Source organism: Cebidichthys violaceus, unplaced genomic scaffold, assembly GCF_023349555.1.
Source record: "Cebidichthys violaceus isolate CVI_PGR_0920_01 unplaced genomic scaffold, fCebVio1.0.p SCAF_49, whole genome shotgun sequence".
Classification (NCBI taxonomy): domain Eukaryota; kingdom Metazoa; phylum Chordata; class Actinopteri; order Perciformes; family Stichaeidae; genus Cebidichthys; species Cebidichthys violaceus.
The window spans coordinates 1,176,059-1,200,520 of record NW_027176694.1 but is presented as its reverse complement, the minus strand read 5'-3'; the positions used below and the strand labels follow the sequence as shown (position 1 = coordinate 1,200,520).

General features: G+C 45.3%; 1 protein-coding gene across 4 annotated transcripts in view; it reads right to left on the bottom strand.

Annotated features, from left to right (window-relative positions):
- LOC137887227 (plectin-like) overlaps positions 1-24,462 on the bottom strand; it is a 114,666-nt gene that overhangs the window by 40,398 nt on the left and 49,806 nt on the right. For 2 of the 4 annotated variants that reach the window (XM_068730061.1, XM_068730062.1), the window contains exon 1: positions 14,256-18,375. The exons of 1 other annotated variant lie outside the window; for it this stretch is intronic. In XM_068730061.1, coding sequence (XP_068586162.1) covers positions 14,256-18,372 — 4,117 coding nt within the window. In that variant the 5' untranslated portion in view covers positions 18,373-18,375. Of the gene's footprint in view, positions 1-14,255; positions 18,408-18,558; positions 18,665-24,462 lie in introns of those variants that run through there. One more of the 4 variants, XM_068730060.1, reaches the window with a different exon arrangement.

The window sequence follows — 24,462 nt, the reverse complement described above, 5'->3', positions numbered from 1 at the left end:
TTTTGTGTTCCTGTATGAAGGGGATCTCACATGCATCTGTGGCAATTACATATCTAATCACTCATGCGTGATATGACTTGTTTATCGCTATTACAGTAAAGTACAGTAGATTACACAAAACACACGATGGTGTTTGTAAAGTAAGCACAGTGTGCCTCTAATACTGACAAACACAGGGCCGAGCTTGCAGCCTTGAACAACCTGTATTTAAGCACTGGGGACTCCCAAACCAAGCCAACACATTACAGGACAAAAGAGCTCGAACAATATGTCATTATGGCTTTTGAAAGCGTTGAACCGCAGAGCAACTTTCAGAGTTTACACAGAGGGAGGACGGACAACACCTTCCATCGTAGAGGACGGAGAAAGCCGCAGAAAGGATTTGCTCTACCTCTCTTCTTTTCTTCTTCTAGCCCTCCTTTTAATGTCTCAATCTCTCATGGTCAATTCAGGTGAAAGTGTATTTACTGCGATATTTGGCCACCACACCCCGCAGGGTAAGGAATGTTAATAAAACTAGGAGCAGCCTAAACACACCCTGGATTATCACCTCTGATGTTTTGTAGGAGGAGGTGGAGGAGAAGGAGGAGAAGGAGGAGGAGGAAGGGCAGATAGCTGCCACCTGAAACACAGCGCACGCCGGATCATATTTCTGCTACGCTTTGATAAGCAAAAAGAGATCCTTTTTGAAAGTGAGGATTCTTAAAAGATCAAAAGCAGAATTATCCAGACCGTGATGCTCACTGCGTGACTCAAAACACTCTGGCATGTGGCGCACTGAATTTAAAACATTCTAAAGGCCCTTTTTTAATGTTGCATGAATGAATTTATTCTATTGAAAACCCCAAAAAATCTAAAAACAAAACACAGACTCCCTGGAAATACACCGTCACAGGCGGCAGTCGAGCAGAACTAATGAGCCATTGTCCCGTTGTTATCCACGAGGATCTCCAGCCCGTCAGCAGACTCTAGATTATGTTGTTAGAATTAGATCCGACGATGAAGCCGCAAACCCGGTTTAACTCGGACTTAACGTGGGCCTCTGGATCCGCCTCCGACAGCTGACTTTTAAAATAGCTCAGCGCTGACCTTTGGAAGCCTCTGCGGAAAGAGCAACATCTGGGATTGTGACATTTTGCTAAAGTTTAAAGTTGGTGAAATCAATTGCAACAGGCTGATGGGGGCGAATAGCCGAGGTGGCTGCAGATCCAGTGGAACGCAGGTGTCTCCCTCTGCAGGCGAGATGTAGATGTCAAATAAGACATGGAAAAAAGCAATGGATTATTAATTTGGCGAAATAAGTCAAATGTAATTAAAAATTGCATTGTTTCTTTTTTCTTTGAGTTAAAGAACAATTTGTGATATTTATTTCATATAAATTTACAAAATAAAGTGCCTGAATGTAAGTGAGAAAATATTTACAGCAGTATTGGTGGTGTTATGAGTCAGAGCAGCATTTCCAGAGATGATAATTACATTTGAAATATCCAGGACTGTGGGTTTGGACATTGTTATGACCACCAACTTTCCTTGCCCTGTTTACTTCACTCCATAGGGGAAATATTTGACCTCAATAAAAACACTAAATATACACGTCGTCTTTGTCCTATCCTGTTTGCAGACTGCTGTTCAGCCTTAGCCCATCGCCGCTCTTCTTCTCCTCTTCCAAACAAAGTGGACACCCTGAACCTAAAGCTAATCATCAAAGCACCTCCTGATAGAACCTGGAACAAGGTAACATGTGGCACTTTTGCTTGGAAAATGACAATTAAGCAATTCACAAAATAGCTGCCGATTTCATTGACTACTCCATTAATCAATTAAATGTTTTTCCACAGCGAATCCATTAATCTGTGATGAAGTAGCAGCAAAATGTTTAGTTTTTTTCTATGGAAATGTTAGATTGGATTTTTACTAAAATTACAACTTAAACACTCGTGTTAATAAGAGAGAGGAATTACTAAAAGTACATCAAAAACTACTCAATTACATTTTGTATTTGTTGTAAGAAGCTCTAAGGAATACCCGAGCTTTTAATAAACTGAAAGCTGAATATTGTAGGTTCCCCTTTTTCCCTTGTGTTTGATGAATCCATCATGATGACATGCAGTATTTCCAGATGCCATCGTACCGTTGCAGATGTGGGGGGAAAAAAAAGGGGAACTTGAGCATGTTTCTATGACAACAGCTACAAACATACAGACGCATGTGCAGCGGGAGCTGTGACTGACTCTTACTCATAGCTGCTATTCTTAGACGCAGGAGTCTCTCGATTTGACGCGGAAAGGAAAACACCACCTTCCACCCAAAACGCCCACTCTCTCCCAACCGGAGGAAGGCGAGACATCGTCCTCACCACTAGATGGCGCCGGAGCACAACCGTGCCCAAACGACAGAAGCTGTGAACTAGGAGGGGGAAGAAAAGATCTGCAAATAAGAAGAGCGACAACTATTTAAAAAGATAATGAATAGAAGGAAAACAAATAGTTTTCTCCCAATAATATTATGGATATCTGAGATCAAAATACAGCAGGTTTAATATTTAGTAAACATGTATAGAAAAGTAGGAAGATTAATTACTAAATACTATATCAACTTAAAGAACCCCCTTTGATGCAAAAACCTTCTTCAGAATAAGAAACTTTTGGTTTTTCATAATCATGTTACACAACAGCAAAACGACAATTTGCTTAAAGAAGGATTTTCTGATGAAGTAATTAATTACTCACACACTCTCTATAGTAGTATAATATAATTGATGGTAAGAAAGATGGCGGTTGTGTTGACACGATTAGTCATAATTAGACTGTTGGTTGTTCTCATGTATAGAAATGTCTTTTAGCTGACGCTATCCTGGTGGGCATGCTGCTTTTTTATCTAGTTAATAAAGATAACGACCGCTTCATATCTTAGTTACTCATTTATGACGAGACATGAGCCAATACAATGACTGAATTCCTTTGGCATCGTACTTCCACTTCTTTTTATTGTCTTTAGACATGTTGCCACACCTCACAGCGTGGATTTAGAGAGACAGCTCCCACAGTTGTGTCGCCCCCCCCCCATCATAACACAGGTGTGCCCGAGTGCTTGTTGACGGTCGTAACATATGCGTTGCGTCACATCCAGCTTCGAGTCACTGTGGGATTTACGGCAGCAGCCAAGAGGCAAATCTGTCAGCGCCTCGTGTTTTATTGCAAAACACTCCAGAGAGAGGAGTTCTGTGGCTTTGATTTTCATCTGAAGACACGGCTTCTAAGGAAACTAAACATTCCTCCATGTTGAATCTGAACATTTTTAATACAGCTGTGCATGTTCAGAAAAGTGATTCAACCCATTTTTATAACTTGTAGTGTATTGTGAGAGAGCGCCCCCCTCAGGACTGCTGAGCAAGTAGAGCAACAAGTACTACATGTTGACATCCAAGGTAACGCAACAAAAGTCTCTCTCTCTCTCTCTCTCATTCATTTCTATTTCGTAAAACAATACGACTAGTGTAAAATAGAAATATTTGTACAGAAGAATCTTCTATTTTTCCCCAGAGGACTAAAACCATAATTTACCATCAGAAAGAAAGGAATAGAGAACAGAAATCACTTTATGTATATAATTTTTTTGATATGTTTATATGTAATGGCATTATTGCGCACATGTAAATGTACCCTGATATGAAAAACTGAATAAAACCTTTTAAATTCAGTAAAAAAATATAATGAATTCGTAAAAGATATATCTAGTTATATACAGATATACAGACGGTATAGTCTCTCCTGTAATGTTAACATGAATGAATGCTACAAAGGAAATCACGATATTATATATTTATGGTACTTTTTAAGAATGTTTTCGTATCATGTGCACGTGTGTAAATTTCACCCAGGTAATGAATTAATTCGCTAATGTGGAGATAGTATTTATAGATTAATCGCATATAATTACTGCTTTTTTATTTCAGATATTTGCTTACTGAACTCTTTTCACAATTCAGCGTGCTCTATGAAATTTAAATACAGGAAATGCCACTTTATTCTCACTGTAATTATAATAACTATAGCTACTATTGTAATTATACTTAAATGTAATAATAATGATAATAATAATACTATTAAAATATAAATTACAACAAAAATAAAAATGATATCAATAATTATGATAATAATTCTAATTAATATAATAATTTGTAGTAGTAGTAGTATTACAAAAAGTAAGAATGGGAACAACTACACACTTTATAAGACAAATATAACTGAAAAACTAGAATACAATAAAGTAGTATTCACCTAAAACAGTGTCTCTGTGCTCGGCTCTGGCAGTAACGACCATGGAGCTTCAGCTCACTGACAACACCACAAACAGACTCCCTCCCTCCCTCCCTCCCTCCCTCCCTCCCTCTCCAGTCAATAATGCTCGTCAGGCCTCTCCACTCACCTGCACAACACATCTTACTGTACAAATATCTGCTCTCTCCATATGAGCCCATCTCATGCAGATAGGCCCCACGCACATGATCCCATGATGAGGCCATCAGAGGCCCCGACGCAAGATCAGTGTTCCAGACGCAGTGTGCCAGCTGGTGCATTTTTTTGCATATGGTGGCAGTAAAAAGGGGAGTTATTTAGAATCTTAAGGGTGTGTTGTCATATGTGACTTGGCAGGTTTGATGCAGCCCTGGAGCAACAGTGACAATTCTTTAGTAATATTATTATTAATAGTTTATCTCCTCCGGGCTTTCTAGAATCAATCCTAAAAAAAAGCACGCTCACAGCTGCAGAACTTTCCTGAGGACTGATACGTTTGAATACAATAAAAAAAAGACAAACGACAAAGCCTGACTGTGTCACACGCTAAAGTCAACTTTAGCGTGTGACAGTTTACGACAGGGCACAGCTGAGCTCTCCCTAGGTCGCATGCGAAAGGGAAAAGTGACCTGAATGTGCTGTGATCTTACAGGACGCTGACCTCTGACCTAGGACCACACGGGATGCTCTCTGATCTCCTCACATGTTGACCACAGTCACTCGCAGAGGCAGACATGTCAGGAAGACCTCCTTGTAGTCTTTTCACAGCAAACATCATCCTGTTGACCTGAAGAATCCGTTGTCGATAACACGTTTTCAGTAAGATATAACTGGATTCAAGACTTTCAAGGTCGTGTAAATAGCGTCTGGAATTTAACTGAAGAGGCATCATAGCCCTGCAACCTCAGAATGGACAGAGCTGCAATTTGGAAATTGAAATCTGAGATATGAGCCGAATATATGGCAAACAGAAGAGATTAGTAATGCAATATTGGCCGTAATATTCTAATACAACCATATATATTAAAGGGATGGCTATAAATCATAAATACATCTTTTCATATCATCGTATCAGTTCATCTCGTCCTTTAAGCTTCAAGCTTATCGTTCAGTATAAAGATGAACTGCCAGCAGCCGGGTTAGCTTAGCTTAGCACGGAGGCCGAGGGAAACGGCTAGCTTGGCAGGATTATCTCTCGGCCGAGCACAATTACTCTGTCTGCAGAGCCTCGGCTGATTGCAACCTCACGGGGACGACGCTCAAGAAGAACACCGTGTCCGGCCAAGATCTGTATTTCCTTTGGACAGAGCCGAGCTGGCTGCTTCACCGTAATTTCCAGTCTTCATGCTAACAAGCTAACTGGTTGTAGCTTCAAACTGATCAAACCAGCTCTCAACAAGAGGAATCGGCAAATTTTCCAAAATGTTAAAACTGTTACTTTAAATCCAGAGAAGCGCGTTAAGATTTTGAAGCGTACCGAGGTCAGAATTTAGCTTTTGTGACGGCACTAACTGAACAGAACTGAACAGAACAGACAGACTGGTCAGCTAGAGAAAGGGTCACTGAATTCAGGCACAGTCTGAAAAATGACTCTGCATGTACCTGCAATCACACTTTGTTTATTTGACAATTTCCTGTCCTTCATTAATCACTATAACTGCACACAAAGACCTTAGTTATAAAGTGACATCGTTAAGTAAACTGTTGATGTCACTGCACTTTCTGCCCCCAAGGAAATACTGAAAAAAAATCCCTGATGGAGGTCACAAGAGGTCTGAATAAACTCCCAGCACAGGACCGGATGTGTATCCACGGTCCCAGTGCCGCTCATGAACAATGAATGCATGTGGCTCCATGTGTCTTTCTGTCTCATCTGGGTTTGTTTGCTATTCCCAGAGGACATACGGAATGTATCCACAGCCCCTTTGGGGTTCCTGTGAGGCACAAGTTCACTGTTTATCTTATGACTCATGCCCACTGGTCGATCAGCGCCAGTCACGGTGGTAGAGGCCGTCCAGGCTGTTTTATGTACACTCATGAGGGCTGGAAAAAAAAAACAACACACACACACACACACACACACACACACACACACACACACACACACACACTCTCTGGTCTACAGTAAAGTAGCCGGGTTGCTTCAGAGTAGGCGTCGTGGTTGTTTCCAGGAAAAATGCTGACTTTTCCATAAACCAGGCCAAAGCCAGAGCCAGAGCTCAACCACCACAGCCCTTACAGCGCTGTGTGCGTGCCTTACATTCATCTCTTCAAGCACTTCTTTGGCAGTGTGTGTGTGTGTGTGTGTGTGTGTGTGTGTGTGTGTGTGTGTGTGTGATCAAATGGCATATGTGGCCTTAGCGTGTCTAACAGGATGCTACCTTTTACCAGCATTGTATAATAACTTGACACATTCTCAACTCTCAGCTGAGAGAGATGGATTGCGAAAATCTCCCCTCGGTGCATCCCCCTGGAGTCGCCCGAGGAAGGGAAAACAAACACAGAAGAAAGGTCAAAGTTCAGCGAGAGAATGCCGAGTGATGCACCTTGTGTGTGACACGAAGTATTTACAGTCCAACTCAGCCCCCCCCCCCCCCCCCCCCTTCCTCGAGACCTTTCAGCTGACCTCATTCCAACATGGTCGGTGGGGAACGTTCAGATCCGTGTTCTCACCTCTGAGCGCAAAGCACAGCGCGGCGCAATCGACTGGTAGCGGCTCTCACCGCTGTGGCGTGCGATAGCTCGAGCTGAGTTGCTAACTAGAGGACAGAGTTCGTCATCGTGCGGAATGGATGCCAGGGAAAAGGGGACAGCTAAGACCAGAAAGCCCCAAGAGCACAGATTACCAGGGACGGCAGCTGCATTTAACTCGTCAGTATCTCAGACGATAAAACGTTAGAGCGCGGTAATGTCAGGGTCATGGAAACAACAGTACAGCCAAGATAGGATGTTTAGTCCATCAACTGTATCACTTTAGGAAAAATGTGTGTGCAACACCTCAAGTGGCACAGTGTATAAAAATAGTTTTGATTTTATTACCCCCACATCCCGCTCCAAGATGGAAGCTGAGTGACACATAAACTTGATCTCAGCCCACTTTCCTCATACTTAGTCCCTCATTGTGACCTCACAGCTCGAAGGAAAAGTCAGGGGAGCACCAAAGTCGGTAGGACTCATCCTCTGGGGACCATGAATGTCTGTAGAAAATTGCATGGCAATGGACCCGATAGCTGTTGAGATATTTCAGTCAAAAGCAAGGCGGAAGCAGACGGACTGAAACGCAAGCATGGCTCAAAACTCAAGGTAAGTCATTGAGTAACACATCAAACTGTTGCAATCATCAAAAATGCAAAATCGCAGGATCAAGCAGCTTATTTTGTATCTGGAGTCTGTTGGGAGCAGATGGATGGATTCATTTGTCAGGCTGTCTGTCAGTTCAAAAGGCTGGCAGCCAGTTTGGGGATTGTGTCCTAAACCAGTGTTAAGAGGAAGCAATTCATCAATCTGAAGAAACTAGAGGATACCCACCAGCAAGAATACACACACACACACACACACACACACACACACACCAAACCCCACCACACCTCCTCTGATCCGTAACCAAACCTGACTAGACAAGTTTGGGAGGGACCCAGAAAGTAATTGTTACACCAGCACTCATCTGGCGTTCTGCAGCACAACGTGGGAAAACGAGCCAAGTTCATCTCCACGTAGTCTGGACTGGTTTGAGTCAATGCACTGTGACGTGTCAGGCCGTCGGTCTCGAGGCCTCCGACGTCGTCTGAGCCTAAACGGGGGCTAATCTCTTTGCCACTTTGCGAAACTGGCACGGAGAGGCCTTGTGGCACCTCCGACCGGTCACAGCGGGCGACGGCGGACGGCTCTCAAGGTTGCACATGAACGCGACTAATGCACGAGGTGAACATACCCCATGTGAAGATGTGTGTGAACCTCTCAGTGTCAGAAATATGACCTCTACAGATAAAAAAAATAAAAAAATCAATAATAATAATAAAGAAACAGGCGAGAGACTGAGAGAGGAAGCAAACACTCCTCTAGCATTCGAGACGTTCACGTTACTCTCATTGCTTTATGAACCTTTACAAAATCACCTCTCTCACCTTTCCTCTTGTGTCGCCTCAAGCGCCAGAATAAAACCAGGGGGACTAAGTGCCCCAAAAGCCACCAGGGCGGGGAGAGTGGGTCCCTGGGGGGCTTGAAGGCATTTGTTTGGACAGATAGAGATAAGTAAGAGGGGTTCAGGCGATGAGCCCGGACTGTGGTGACAGGTGGGCCTTTACTGGGAGGGAGGAGGGGAGGGGAGGGGGGGGGGGAGTGGATCGGTGAGGGTGTGGCAGGGACATTTAAAAAAGAAAAAAGGAGGCATTCCTGCTGCTCCAGACTGAGGCTATTACTGAGGGTCTGGTCTGCTTCTCCTGATTTGTTCAGCTGTTTTTTTGAACACTTGCCTGACAGATGCGTTCTCTACAATCAGAGCAGCTTATCACGTGACCAAATGTGTGGCTTCTTCTCCTAAGCACAGTGTTGAAAGAGCAAATACACTCGTTTTCTGGATTCCACGTCTTGCTGTTAATCCGTGCTCTAAATATCTATTTCTAATGGTTTAAGCTTCTTTCTGTATCAATTGAGCACGAAGAAGAAAGGGAGCTATGGTTAATCTGTGTCGCTTATCAGATGCACCTCTGTGACTGAATCACTCAAACTTGCAACAGCTACTTCAGGTCATCCCGCCGGATGGGCTCGTCGTTTTGCATTCTTGGCAGATCACCAGCTTCTGGAGAACAGGGTGAAACCCATTGGAGCAATGACAGGTATTGATACAGTTCACCTACAAGGACTTTGTGATGACTACAACACCCATCAAAGGAATCCCTGTTGAAGATCTTGAAGCAGCAAGTGATGAATAAGAAAACAGTGACGCGGTGACGGTAAACAGGTAAGAATAACTACAAATTTAAAATAGCCCTCTCTCATAAAATGAATAAAATAGACTGTGTGTGAGTCACCCCAGTGTGTTGACGCCCATCAGATGTCATGATTGACAGGAAAGACACCTCCTGAAGAGAGTAAGCGGAAAGGAGGGGGACATTTCCCTCCTCGACCCCTGCCCTCGCCCACCTCTATCGGCATACCATCAAATAAAGGAAAATACAGAAGCCAGCCAAGCTCATGATTCAACTCCGTCACGCTGTAGACATGTTTAAATTTGGAATAGAATCTGTGCCGAAGGTTTCTCTATGTTAAAAGTGTCTGTTGTGCTTTAAGTGTTCCCGACTAACGAGAACACAACAGGACTTCGCACGGGGGCCAAAAAACGACGACTCCCCCGACGCTCAGCGGCACAGACGAACAGAAATGCAGTTAGACACAGACACGGACACGCCACGGCAACCCCACTCTGTGGAACCTACCAGGTATGATCTTCATCTAAGAGGCGGTACAGGGAGGAAGAGGAGGACGAGGGCGACGATAAGGAGAGCTTTACAGAGGGGGAATGAAGAGGACCGGAGAGGCTCCTGTTGGTTTGCTCTGAACCGCCTCGTTTCTCCGTTGTGTTGAATTTTGACAGGCTGCGCCTGCTGCTCGGATCCGTCAGCCTGCTCTCCCGTGGCCAGGGGAGGAGGGACGACACGCCAGGGCAGGGGCGAGGGGCGGGGGGGCGAGGGGCTCACAGGGCTGAGGGGGGGGCTGGAGCTGACTGAGGGTTATAAATACCAACCAAAGCCAGATGATCACACAGTGTCACAGTTAGAAACTGATGGAAGAGCTCTGGCGGGACACTTGGCTACACTCGCCCCCTAGAGACAAACTCCACAAACACAAGCCTCCCTCCCTCCCTCCCTGTTTCTCTTTGAGGAGGATGATGACCGCAGGTTTATTCTGTGAAATTATCTCTCAGCCAGAAAATAGTTTCTCAGCATACGCCAGAGGCATCATTGGGACATTACATTCTCGATGATAAAACTACATACGAACGTGTGATGTAACGTGAAGCAGTCATAGAACGGTAACGATCTAAACTGAGAAGTAGGACCGATGGAATAATTATAAAAACAGCCACACACAGAGTTTAGTGACGGACAGATTTAAGAGAGTTTAGCTCCCAGCGTTCATCGCCTGTTGCTTTTGGGATCACAGCAATGCACAACATTCTGGAAATAGAGCGGCTTCTAATCCACGCATATGGCTCCGTGTTGACAATCGGGTTCCATGTCTCTGTAATGCTAAAAGCAATTCCACCCAGTGTCTGGAGAGCAGAGGTGGGATCGTCTCCTCTTGTGGAACGTGGACGCTATAGACGGACGCCCCCCATGTGAGACGCAGCTATACTGAGAAACCACGCAAAGAGGGGGGGGGGGGGCGGGGCTTTACGGAGGATCGCAGGGAATTCCTCCGTGAACATCATCATGTGCCTCCACACACTCCTGGACCTTTAACTGAGCCTCAACGCTCGCGTCATTCGAAGCTCACGTCTCAATCCACACCAGTGAGAAACACCATCTCGACTAAAAACAGGTGGTGGGGTGTCTCTTGAGAAAATACAGCATTAAGCAATGGTCAAAACACAAAAGACAAAATTCGACATAAGGTTTAAAAAATAAAAACCTTACAGAAGACTGAACTACAGCTACTCCACCATCTCACTCACACAACTGAAGTTGGGTTAGTCAGCCCCTGTAATACGGCCAAACGTGTCGCTCTGGGAAATGACTAACATCGGAACCATCTTGACCAAACCCTCAATATATTCCACATGCTATCGATCCCCTCTTGTTTCCAGGGTCGGGTCTATATCGCCATAGCAGATTTCTTGCTTCTGCGTCACTGTGTCTAGTCATTATGTTGCAGTGGACTGCTATTAAATTTGACATCAAACACTTTGTGTACCAAACAAACCGGCCCACGAGACAGGATTTGCGCTTCGGTTTCCCCTTACGCTGCGTTGTCAAGAAACCCGCACACATTTTGATGCCGACGTCACAAAACAGTTATTGACAACCGATTCCTATTTTCTATTTCTAAATCCTGATTAAACCGGAGCGATGCAGCAGAAGCGGCGGCTTTGGGAGCGTTACAGCCGCCTGCTCCAGTTTCATTCTAAATGTATCAACAACATCTCTTGTCAAAATGTTTGCTTGGTGTGCTTCTGTCTCAGGTTATGAAAAGGGAGGCCGATACGCTCTGACACTTGTGGGTGCAATAGCATATTAAGTGATTTCCGCAGGCTGAGTCAGCGGTAAAAGATAAGAGCAGGGCAGCTAAGGTCACTTACTTTGTTTTGAGCAAAACATGGCCGGTGGTCAACAGCAAAAGAGGCAGCAGGACTCTGAAGCTGCCGGCTCACAACACATGCCTTTTGATAGATAGCATGAGACTGAACATTAATTATGTCCCCAAATTTTCGCTCTTTTTTTTTTTTTTCTCTCTAACTCAAGAAGGTCAGGCTCACAGCTCAAGCTCTCGGACTTTAGAGAACAGTCCGGATGAGTCATAAGATCAAAACGATGTGCCGCCGTAATGAAAGGCACAACGCTGCAAGCGTACTGCAGCTCCTCATTTAAGCCATCACACAAAGTATGCATCGGGTATGATTTCAGAAGTAGAAGAGAGAAAAATGTCTGGGATGTGATTTAGTCTAATTGCCCCTGGTGCCATGTGTGGGCAGAGTTTAAACAGCCTTCTCATGTGTGTCCACTTCATACAAAGCGCCCTGCATTCAAGAAATCAAAAGTGACGCACGTAACGTCAAAGCGCTCCCTTCAAATCACCCTCTTTTTTTTTTTTTTTAGAAAGCTAAATTATTTTGTTGCGCAAGACTTTTTCAAAAATACTTTCCTTTTTTTTTTTTTTTTTTCTTTCCTGGTTTCCACATCACCGATGCAACAAAAGACAGATTGTAGCGAGACAACAGCAGACACGCTCGACCGCAGCTATGTCTCAGGGTGTAGCTGCGTCTGCTGACAGCCATTTGATTAGCTGACATACCGAGAATACCACACTGTACCTGTGCTAACCGCTGCCCTGTCTAACATCATATCTGAGGTCGGGTTAGAAGGAAACTGCTTTGGCAACAGTGCAAAAAAAATAAATAAAAAATAAACTAATGCGACGCTTGATAACCAAACAGAAAACAAAGCTCGTCCACTACGTGACGTGAAATATGCATCACTTGGGAGCATTATCAAAAGTGATTATTGCTGTAGCGTTTGGTCTGTGTGACAGACAGTGGTTGGTACTGGACAGCAGATGTCAGCAGTGGGTCACTGCTGAACACTGTGGTCATCTGATAGACTGGCACCGCTGTGAGAACATGTGAGAGCGCCAAAGAACTCCATAATTAAAAGCAAAATTGAAATCTTTGTAAATGTTTAATTTATTAGTTTGTTTGTTTTTTTTACATGTTGAAGCAATAAATTCAAGTTTTTGATTAGTTGCATGTGCTGCTTTCTGTGCATGTGAGTCACACACATAAGCTTCATCAAAGCGCAGACGGGACGTGTTTCCCTGATGAGTACCCCAGATTGAATGGAGGGTCCAGGCTGCTAATTGAATCCAGATCGTGTGTCACGTGTGGAACCAAACAAACACACCCTGAGAGCCGTGAGCAAGCTGTTCCAACTTCCTGACTCTTTGTCCCGTTGCTCACACCCACACCAGACAACGCCCATGTGAAGTCCCTGCTATACACCCATACGCACATGACAGTCAACATAACAGCTATATCGCTTCTTGAAAGTTAGGAAATATCAGACATCATCCAAAAGCCAGAGTCACATGAACACGCTTCACGGTGATTCATGAGTTTCACTTCAGCAGAACCAACCGCAGCATCAAATGGCATCGTTTTCAGTTATTTTCCAGATCCAGCAAAAGGAGGGCCATCATACGCTCCCCGTTATCACAAAGTCTACATGACTCCCATATCCTACGCATGCCGTTGCGTAATGGTATGCAAGGGGAATGCCAATCTCCTATATGCAAAAAAAGAGAAACGGAGCAACAACCACAGAATACAGAAAGCAGTGCCAAGAACACGGCCTTACTGGAGAAAAGGGAACAAATGCTCCCAAAAGCACCACACCTCCCTGCCTCTGGCTTTAGCTCACACACACACAAACACACCCACACACACACACACACACACACAACTATCTCTGAAGGGAACAGGCGAGGCTGAATCTCCGCAAACAGCCCCACCTTGTTGGAATGACTACAGGTCTGCATAATCTCATCTGGCAATCTCTCAGAGATGGCTCCAGAGAGAACCGTCTTTACTGACACATGTGTTGAATTCAATTTATTACCAGTTCCCCCACCCCCCCAAAAAAGTGTGATTTTTGGCATTTGTTAAAAATAATTATAACTGCCACTGCAACACTGCAACACGCTCTGCATAGGTAAGACTCATTTAGTACTTAATGCCCAAGTATAGTTTTATAAATAGTTTTTAAGTATAGCTTTCACCTGAGATTATGGGATAATGCCAGTGTGAAATCTGCCGGCGTGTTACCGATACTTCAGCTATTTTAACACACGGATAATTAAATCCCAGACACATCTCAACTGACTCTTCTCACCAGCTCACTGAAACCACTCCTAAAGAGAGAAAGCCTCTCGTCCGCATGGCAAAACGTAGAGGCAGGGCTCCGGAGCGTGTAACTTTAAGCCATAAACTGTCATCAAATCACCCCAAATAACACTTTAGAAGAGAAGCGAGAGACAGACAATTATGTTCTTCGGAGCACGAACCGCTTTAAATACATGACGATGTGGAGGGGCGACAGAAAAGCCCTCGTCAAACACCCGACATAAGACCTCCCACACTTCAAAGAAAAAGGTGGGATCCTTGCTGAGAGAGCAATTGCATCACATGCAAAGCGAGAGTCGAGCAAGGTAGGAAGCAGTAGTTAATTGGCACGCATTCCAACAAACCTTCAATGAAGTGTGGCCATGTCTTCTCCTCCGGCTCGTCCAGTGAGTGGTCCCAGGTTCCCTCAGGTGAGGCTCCTTGCACCCTGGACCCCGGCACAGCCGACAAAAGTGCCCGCTCTAAGGCGATTTCCTCCAGAACATCCATGTCCAGTTCCTCGCCTTCATCCTCTTGTTGCACAGGTGGAGGAGGCGAACGCTCCCCAGTGTCCTCTGGACTAATAACCTGTTTCACCTCAACTATCTCCTCAACCACTACGATCTTCCTCTTCATGGCTGCTTCGTCGGTGTCAGGGCTTTCGGACTCGCAGGTGTCTCCTAGGTGAAGCTGGTCAAGCTGTGCAGCTGCGGGTTTGGCAGGGGAAGAGGGTGTGTCCTCTTTCGAGTCCCTCTTCTTCTCTTCCTTCTGCTTCAAGGCCTCACCGAAAGAGAGCCTTTTCTCTGTGCTGCGCTCTGCTGCCCGACTGGCTGAATGTTGTGCAACTCTGGGAGGCTCCTCTTGCTTGCCGAGGGGGCTGGCCTGTGCCTGAGCTGCAGCTGCCTCCGCTCTCGCCGCTGGTGCTGCTGACGCTAATTCTCCGGCTGCGGGCGCTTCCCTCGCAGTGGAGGATGTTTTCGCTTTCGGAACCTCCCGCTTGATTTTTTCTGCGAAGAGCCCCGATGGCTCCACCTCCCCTTTGTCTGCCGGGGCCTCACAGAGCACAGCTGCTGCCTGCCTGGCTTCCTCGCTGCACATTCTTTCGGGAGTCTTCTTGGGAGAAACGTTCAGTTCGGTCACCTCAGAGGTCGTGACACGGCTGGTTTTAACTGTAGCCTTGGGCAATGGTGTAATGTTAGTGGATGGTAAGGCCTCCGCTTCAGGCAAAAGCACAGGCTTTGTGATTATGGTGTCTGATACTGTTGCCTGAGCCTGCTTTTTCCCTCTCCCTTTCTTTTTTCCCTTTGAAGTTTCCTCCGCAGCTTTCCCTGTATTTATAAGGGATTTAGTGTCGGTGGGTTTCTGGGATTCTGGCGCTGCTGCAGGGCTTTTGCCCTCAGGTTTAGGACTTGCTTGTATGAGCTCCACTTCAGTTATTTTCTGCATAGTCACTGTTTCCACTTTAGTCACAGTCATTCCCTCGGATTTCACTGACTCCGTGTGGGGCAATTTAGCTTTTAACTTGTCCTCGGAGCATGATGGTCCTCGTGTTATTTTGCTGACACTGCTTCCCTCAACCTTCCCTTTTACTAGTGCATTGTCAGGAAGCTCCACCGGGGGCACTGCTGGAATCTGATCTACTGGTAGCGATGCTACTTTAGAAATACTCTGGTCCTCAGTTTGTTTAGGGACTTCCATTAATGGCTTCCCTGGAATTTGTTTAGGCACTTCCTTTATTTCCCCCCCATCCCTATCTATTTTAGCCTGAGCCGTATATTCCTCTACAGGTCCCTCAGTCTTCATGCTGGTACACATGCTCAGTGGCTCTGAGGTAGTCAGTGGTGTGTGTTGGAGGGTATTTTCAGCCACCCCCTCAGGCGTCTTGTCTACACGGGGTTTCTCCTTCTCCAACTTAAAGTCAGGCAGCTCCTCAGCATCGGTAATCTTGGAACTCTCACCTGGAGATTTCTTTTTCTTCCTTTTTGATTTAGAGCTTCCCTCAACCATTTGTTTGGTTTCCATAACCACCTCCGTGGTGGCAACATTTTGACTGGGTTTGACTGAGACTTTAAGCACCTCTTCTGGCACTATTTTTTCATCTTTCTGGCCATGAGGAGTCACCTTTACATCAGTTTTCACATGTTTTGTAATAATCTCCATTTCTGTAGCTCTCCCCTTAACGGGTTTTGCGTCTTCAGAACTGGCCATAGGTGCTGAGAGAGTCGTTGTAGTAATGGTAGTTTTATCTTCAAGCACTGAGGACTCAGTCACCTTAGTAGTTTTCTGGGGAGCTTCATCAGTTTTGGGCTTTGCTGAGAGATTCACTTTGGTCACTTTAACATCAATGGGCTCCTGAGTGACTTTTACTTTAGAGATCTCCTTTACTGACTTGCTGGTGATACTGTCGGGTGGTGGTTTGGTGGTCTCCTGAGTAACAGAAACGTCTGCAGTTTTCTTGGCCTTCTCATGATCTATTTTGGATTCAACTGGGGTCTTCACTTCTGCCAGTTTAACAGGTTCCTCATTAATCTTTGCTCTTTTAGGCTTCTCTAAAGGGGTGGAAGTGGTATTGTCAGCAGTGGGTTTAGAGGTTTCCTGAGCAGCAGACAATGTAATAACTGTCTGGGCATTCATGTCATCAGTTGCTGTTGGAGCTGTAGCCTTGACCTCGACCGACCTGACTGGATCCATAGTCACCTGTTTTGTCTTCTCTTCATTGAAATCTTTATTGCCAAGTTTTGTAATGACAGGGGTGGGGGTAGCAGTGGCAGCAAGGAGTTTGGAGGTTTCCTGAGTAGCAGACACCGTAATAACCGCCTGAGCCTTCATGTTATCAGTTGCAATTATAGCTGTAGGCTTGACCTCTGCAGATTTAATTTGATCAACAATCACCTTTTTTGTCTTTTCTTCCTTGGCATCCTTATTGGCAGGTTTTGTGACGACAGGGGCAGCGCTGTCAGTGTTAGTAAGACGTTTGGAAGTTTCTTGAGCAGAAGCCATTGTGATAACCGTCTGGGCCTTAATGTTATCAATGGATGTTTTAGCTGAAGCCTTGACCTCTGTGGATTTAACTGGATCAACAGTCACCTTTTTTGCTGTCTCTTCCTTGACATCTTTGTTGGCAGGTTTTGTGACGACAGGGGTAGCACTGTCAGTCTGAGTAAGACGTTTGGAAGTTTCTTGAGCAGAGGCCATTGTGATAACCGTCTGGGCCTTAATTTTATCAACGGATGTTTTAGCTGAAGCCTTGACCTCTGCGGATTTAACTGGATCAACAATCACCTTTTCTGCTGTCTCTTCCTTGACATCTTTGTTGGCAGGTTTTGTGACGACAGGGGCAGCAGTGGCTGTGGCAGTAAGGAAACTGGTGGTTTCCTTAGCAGCAGCCATTTTAATAACTGTTTGGGGCTTTGCGTTATAATTTGCCATTCCAGCTGTAGCCTTGACCTCTGAAGGTGTAATCGGATCCACGATCACCTTTTGTGTCTTCTCCTCTTTGATCTTTGTATCAGGAGGCGTTGTGATAGCTGAATTGCTTGTTGCAACATAACCAGGCTTCATGGAAGCTTTTTCATCTACGATCTTGAGCTTCTCTTTATTTGTTTTAGGAGAAGAGGGTTCAGCTGTAATCTTTGATGTTGCAGCACCTGAAGCCACAGTTAATGGTAGGGCTGTCTTGGAGAACACTGATGTCAGAGTGGTCTGCGGCACATCCTGTTTCAAAGCTGCTCTCTGAGTCTGGAAAGACATTGGTGCCTTCTCCTTTTGGACTTCAAACACTCGTCTCTCCTGTGATGTAGCTGCTGGCTTCTCACTGCTCACATCCGGATGCTGACGAGAGACTCTCCTTACCTTGCTCTCCTCCATCACCGCTGACTCACTTTTAAAGCTGTTCCCCCTCCTAAACAGAGGCTGAGGCTGGTCCTCCATTTCCCATGATGCTTTTGGCCTGACTGGTTCCGCAGCCAGCGGACGACCCCTAAACCTGGGGGTCCTATCAGAGTAGCTCTCTTTTTCTCCGGGACCCATCATCCTATGGCGGTAGCCTTGACGCTCAGTCAGAGACTCCAGGCTCTCTTCTTCGCCCCTGCGGCCTGGCTTGGGAACATAAGATGTAGGACCTTCCACAGATTGGACCCGTGCAGCCCGGTGGCCGATGGCCAAGGTGGCGGCTGGCTTCCTGATCCTCTGCAGGGAGGCAGGGACAATCTCAGAGGGCAGGCGGAGGTAGTCACGGAGGTAAACAATGCCCTCATTGGTCAGGTACCAGTAGAAATGTCTCCAGGCAAATGTCTCCTTCACGTAGCCCCGAGACTTAAGAGACCCCATGGCACGGATTACTTGTAGGTTACTCACACCTTCTAGCTCAGGGTGCTTGGTCTGAGGCCTCTTGTCCTTCTTGGCCACCATGACACCATCTTTAAACAGGGCCTCATAGATGGCCCTCAGTTCCCTCAGGGGCATCAGCATTCCAGCAACCATTGTGCTTTATGTCAATGTGGTCTCTCAATGCAAAACTGAAAATCACAACACGAAAGGAACATAAATAAGACAATCTCACGCCCTGTTGTTTAAAAGAATCCAGTGGCAAAACCGGCTGGTCACATGCTTCTCAATTCAATTAGAAAAAAAGTGGAAGAAGGAATCCTTGAAATCTTTATAGCTTACTTTCTTTTCCTCGTTCTTGCTGATCCTTTGGATATCGTGAAGAAAAAAAGAATATTCCTCTGTGAAATCGGACTTAAACAAAGTCAAACGTGGGCTGTCCCCCCCCTTTACATTCAGCGTGGCTGGGAATGAACAGTCTCCGTTCTGCCGAGATGGCAATGACAGAATGGAAGAGGGAGCGTGGTGTGTGAGTGTGAGAGAGAGAGAGAGAGAGAGAGAGAGAGAGAGAGAGAGAGAGAGAGAGTGAGGCACACTTCTCAGTCGGGCTCCTCCCACCTTCTCTCTCTATTTCTTAGGAAAAAACTGGCATGGAAAAAAATCTCACTAAAGTAAATACTACAGCAGGAAGTAGGAAGCGAATAATAAAAGCGTACGCAATAAATTCGATTGAAATCCAGAAAGCACAAAGTTCAACGAATGGAGCTACACACCTACAAAGTGTGTTTGAGCACATGTTCTGCAGCTCTGTGACTTTTACGGAGACGCCCCAACCACACACGACAGCACACACCTCCTTCATAATGTACACACACCTACAAACACACACACTATGACCAGCTGACAAACACCCTTTGGCGTGTCTCACACACACACACACACACACACACACACACACACACACACACGCCCAGTAAATGGGCTGTTCTGAACAGGGATTAGTTTACAGAAAAGACAGTCATCCCCTTGGCATGCACCTCTCCCTGAGCATCTATGTAGCTTATCATGTACAAGGTGTCTAGTTTTACACATTTCCCGATCAGGTATCACTGGGGAGCTTTTACCTTACACACGAGGTGAGGTTTTTCGGATCTCATGTCACACAGTCTTTTCAATGTGTAAAGAAAAAGATGCCACTTGAAGAGAAAACATATAAATAGCCATTAATGTATTTTGGTATAGGGAAGAAAACTGCCATGACAGTTTAACTGACACACAAGTAGTTTGAGAGAGAGAGAGAGAGAGAGAGAGAGAGAGAAAAAAGATTCTATTCACGTCTGTGTTTGTTGGAGGGTCACCAAAACACCAAGTGAGGGAAATGACATATGCAGCTCATTAAAGTGATGCAACAGGCTGCAAAGCACCCTAAAGTTGTGTTGCTGCTTCAGACGGCTAACATTCAGGCTCCATGCCTCGACTTAGCTGGCAACCAAGATTCTGTCTTGCACAACTATATAAAGAGCTGCGCATTATAGCTAACCTTTCCAGCGCTCCCAGGAACATGATATCAGATTTCTGTCCCTAGATCACTTCTCCCCTTCCGTACATCTGTCTCCCGTTCGTCTCTCTGTGTCAGAGAGAGAGAGAGAGAGAGAGTGTCCTCTCACGGCCGGCGTCCAAGCCAAACTGGAAGGAAAAGTGACCATTGTTGGATAGAGCAGAGCAGCACATGTTCACTCATCCCATTGAAAAAGGGGGAGAAAAAAAAAGGATAAACCGAGGAGTGGAGTAAGTACCCGGTACTGCGCTGGAACACAGCGATCCAGTTGCGAAATTGTGGCGGCGATGAAACGATGCATTCCGCCTGCTGGTTGAAACCACACACGCTATTACACATCTAAACACTGGCTGGAAACTGTTTTCACTTTGTTTCGCCATGGCAACAGTGAAACGAAGCGAGCCAGCTCTGAGTAAGCCACATATCCGCTCTCTGGGAGCAGCGGGACATGGATCTGTGTTCTCCTGGACAGCTGGACTTGAACTGTCATTAAATCAGACCTACTGATCAGAGCTATTTGCAAAGACACTGTGAGACAAAACCACAGAGAAATATTAAATATGAACATGATAAACAACTGTGTTTGGCAGTACTGTGGTGACACTCGTGTCGACTAATAGTGTCATGAAAACAATTCCTGTCACTCCACAGTTCTGCAGCATCTATCTAGTCAGACTAGTAGGCGATGCCTCAGGCCGTGAGTGTACTCCACCTACAGCAGATATGCTCCCAAACGTCCCTCACGGGGCTCCATCTTCTTCGGCGGCGCTTGTGAAGTTAATGATTCAGATCGACGGCCTTGGAGGAGTTTTCAGTAGAGGAACAAAAGGTTTTCTGAGGTTCATTGTACGAGACGAGGCATTCCTCTGTATTACGAAACAAATGCTTTTATCACCGACTTGCTGCAGTTTGCCTGACGTTCAAGCGTTCACACACACACACACACACACACACACACACACACACACACACACACACACACACACACACACACACACACACACACACACACAGCTGGTTCAAGCTGGTTGTGTGTGAATGCATGCTTTGGCTTAAATAAGCGTATATAAGTGATATGAGAATGATTCTGAAGCATTTTATTACTCAACCCATTTGGGATGTTAGCTGAATGTCTAGCTGGCAGTTATAGAGGTCATGCAAAACAATATAAGGAACTTATCCAAACAGAAAATAACCAAATACATCAGCCCCAACGATACGACAGTCAACTAAGTGTTAAAAACCGGGGGGGGGGGGGGGGGGGGGTAATCTGCATCACCATGCATGGTGCTTTGATCTCCTGGCCCCATATCAGTGTGATTTCATGCACTGTTTATGCACAAAGTGCTCAGTGAACTTCAAACTTCCCACAGTGACCCGTATTCTGGCTCGAGGCCCGGTCCCCCTTCGTTCAGCCGTCCAAATTATTAAATACGCCTTCAGCTTCGAGAGGAATACAGTAATCGCAGGGCCTGACGGACCCCGGCTGCCGCTTTTTACAGCGGCCTGGTGGTTACAATAGCCGTGTGAAGGTTTGAGGGTGGCAGCGGCAACATCATAAATCATTAGGAATAGATTCTCAGAAGGGAACGCTCACTATAGAGCTAATACGGTCCGATTTCATTCAGTCTATAAACAGGCAGGCAGCTGTAAATGGAAACATGATTTGATTGATTGAAGCAGATAAAAGGAGTAATAAGACTTTGGGGAAGAATAGTTTCCTGGTTAAGAGTCCACTTCTGCTTTGATGATTCAGACCTCCACAAGTCCCAGAATAGACTTGTCACCACCAAACCGGCGGTGGCTGGCGACTGGCCCACTGGTAAAGACCTGCTGCTTCTGGTTCTATTGGTCCTGCACCCGTGCCCCTCCATTCTGATATCAGACCCGAGGCACTCCAGCCACTTCCAGGGAAAGCAAAAGGTCAGCAGAGCCTTTTCTTGCCCACTAAAGTGAGCGCTGACATTACCAGACGTTAGCGCCAAGTCACACCTGTGTCGAAACTGAACGACGGGTCTTCCTAATGAATGACACGTGGAGTTCTAGCGAACGAGTTTAGCTTCACACACGACTATCAACTTGTTACGGTTTGGTTTAATTGAGCTTTTAAAGCAGGGACAAATGCAACAAGGCCCACGAATCATGAGTTGCACTTTTGCGTCAGCGACGAGTCATTCTGCGATGCACGAGAGTTCCCTTTTTATCTGCACAATAAACCTATGTTCATTTGAGGAGCTCGGCCCCCCCCCCGGCTGGATATAGTGCGGCGAGTGACCCCCCCCCCCTCAGTCGGGGGTCAGCCGTGGCCCCTGACAGGGCGGACGCATTTTAGATCACAAACACCTCTGACCCAGGAGCCTGCTAAAGTTAGACATTGTTGTAAACAGCATTAGATGGTTAATTATCGGCTGTCCCGCTAATCAATTCTAATCAATTAATGAATTGATGCTTGAACTAACTATGAAGTAATTAATGAAATTGAACTGGTGCAATAAGAAACATACAGTAAATAAGTGGGAAAGTGCCTCCATAGACTGTAAAAGCACTGTGGTGGAAAATAACAAATGTGCCAGAGAGGATTCACATTTTGTCTTTTTGCTTTAAATAAAAAAAAAAGATAGAAATAAAACAAATAAATAATAACCTTTTTTTACCGACATCACCGACTATCGGTCGATCGACCACATATTGGTCACAACTCAAATATCTCAACAACAGTTGGAGGGACTTCGCAAAGACATTCATGGTCCCAAGAGGATGAAGTGGACTGACTTTGGTGTCTTGACTCTTCCTCTAGTGCCAAGTACAGCCTCAAAGAGCTGCTGACGACCAAGGCATCGAACGCCAACAACAACTCTGGCTTTGTCTCGTTTCTTGGTTTATGGGGAGCAATTAAGCTTTTGGTAAGTCGTTAAAGACCGGTGAGTTAATCTTAGGACTGGAGACAAGTATTAGGGAACTAAAGGGAACAGTCCCGCCATGTAGAGCTCCAATGCAAATTCCCTTTTCAATGCGGAATCAGTGTCACCACATTTCAAGAGCTGTGACATTACAAGCAACAGCTAATAAGTTTAGTCGTTATCAACGCTGGCTTGATTCCAATGAGTTCAGTTGCGGGGCGCTGAACCTGTCAAAGCGTAATCCTCCTAGTTATGTCAAAATTTCCCGCCATGTAAGGCAAGGCAAGGCACGTTTATTTGTAGAGCACATTTCAACAACAAGGCAATTCAAAGTGCTTCACATAAAACCATTAAAAGCATCAAAACATAATGTAGAGCTCCAATGCTGCTGGCTTCCCACAATTAAATGAACACGATCATCAATCATCATTAACGTTTCAAATCCGAGCTCCGCTCATGAAAAACTTGATCGAAATGTTTTGGCTCCGCTTCTGGGGAGCTGTCACTCTGTTGGGTGTGTGTGTGTGTGTGTGTGTGTGTGTGTGTGTGTGTGTGTGTGTGTGTGTGTGTGTGTGTGTGTGTGTGTGTGTGTGTGTGCACCCAGCGGCCGCCTGTCAAAAACATTCCTCAATGCTGCAATACATAGTAGAAAAGTAATACACTGTATATTAATTGGCAAAACAAAAATGCATTGAATTCAGGTGAAGATGAACTTATTTCAAAGTCTCCAGGAATGAAGCACAACGTGGAAATAAAAGCAGTGCTCCGTTTATATTTAAAGGTAGAGTGCGATACAAAAACATTGCGTCCCTAAAATCAATTATAATGATTTCGATATTGATACAAAATATTTGTGATTATCATTTTGGCCATAATGGTGCAGTCCTTGCCAGGACTTAATATAAAAAGAAAAAAAAAGACACAAATACAGACATGTGAGTATTGTGCGAATCTATCCTTTAAGTAGCAGGATTTGGAATTATGTCACATGGAGTTTGACCTTCACAGAATATAGCGTCCGTCTGGTTGGTGAGGAGAGTATAAAATGGCTGGAAGGGAGCGAAGTCACACCCGTGTCGAAACTGAAGACCATGTCAGAACGACGGGTCCTCCTAATGAATGACACGTGGAGTTCTAGCGTACGGGTTTAGCTTCACACACACGACCATCAAGTTGTTACGGTTTGGTGTAATTGAGCTTTTAAAGCAGGGACAAATGCAACAAGTCTCTGCCATCTGCCAGCCACTGGTGACGCACTGAAACCTTCTAGCTGAGCGGCAGGAAGTGATTCTCCCACAGCGCTTTGAAGCGCTCCACGCTGACATGAAAACACGGTTTAAAAAATTAGCCACATGTTATGACAGAGCATGAGGTGGATGAAAACACAGAAATCGACCACTTATTGGTCACAACTCAAATATCTCAACAACAGTTGGATGGATTTCGCAAAGACATTCATGGTCCCAAGAGGATGAAGTGGACTGACTTTGGTGTCTTGACTCCTTCCTCCAGTGCCACCATCACATTGACCGGGAGCTCTAAAAGACATTTTTTCCCCCCCATCAGCCTCAGCTGTACTTTGCGTTTAGCCCGAATGTGAGCATGCTAACACGCTAAACTAAGATAACTGACATGCTTTAACTGCAGCAGCTTGGGTGTGGGAGAATACTACTGAAGCATGCTGACATTAGCATTTAGCTTGAAGCACCACTGTGCCCAAGTACAGTCTCAAAGAGCCGCTAACATAGTTTTTAAATGTGGCCGCAGTGTAAAAAAAGGCTAAATCCA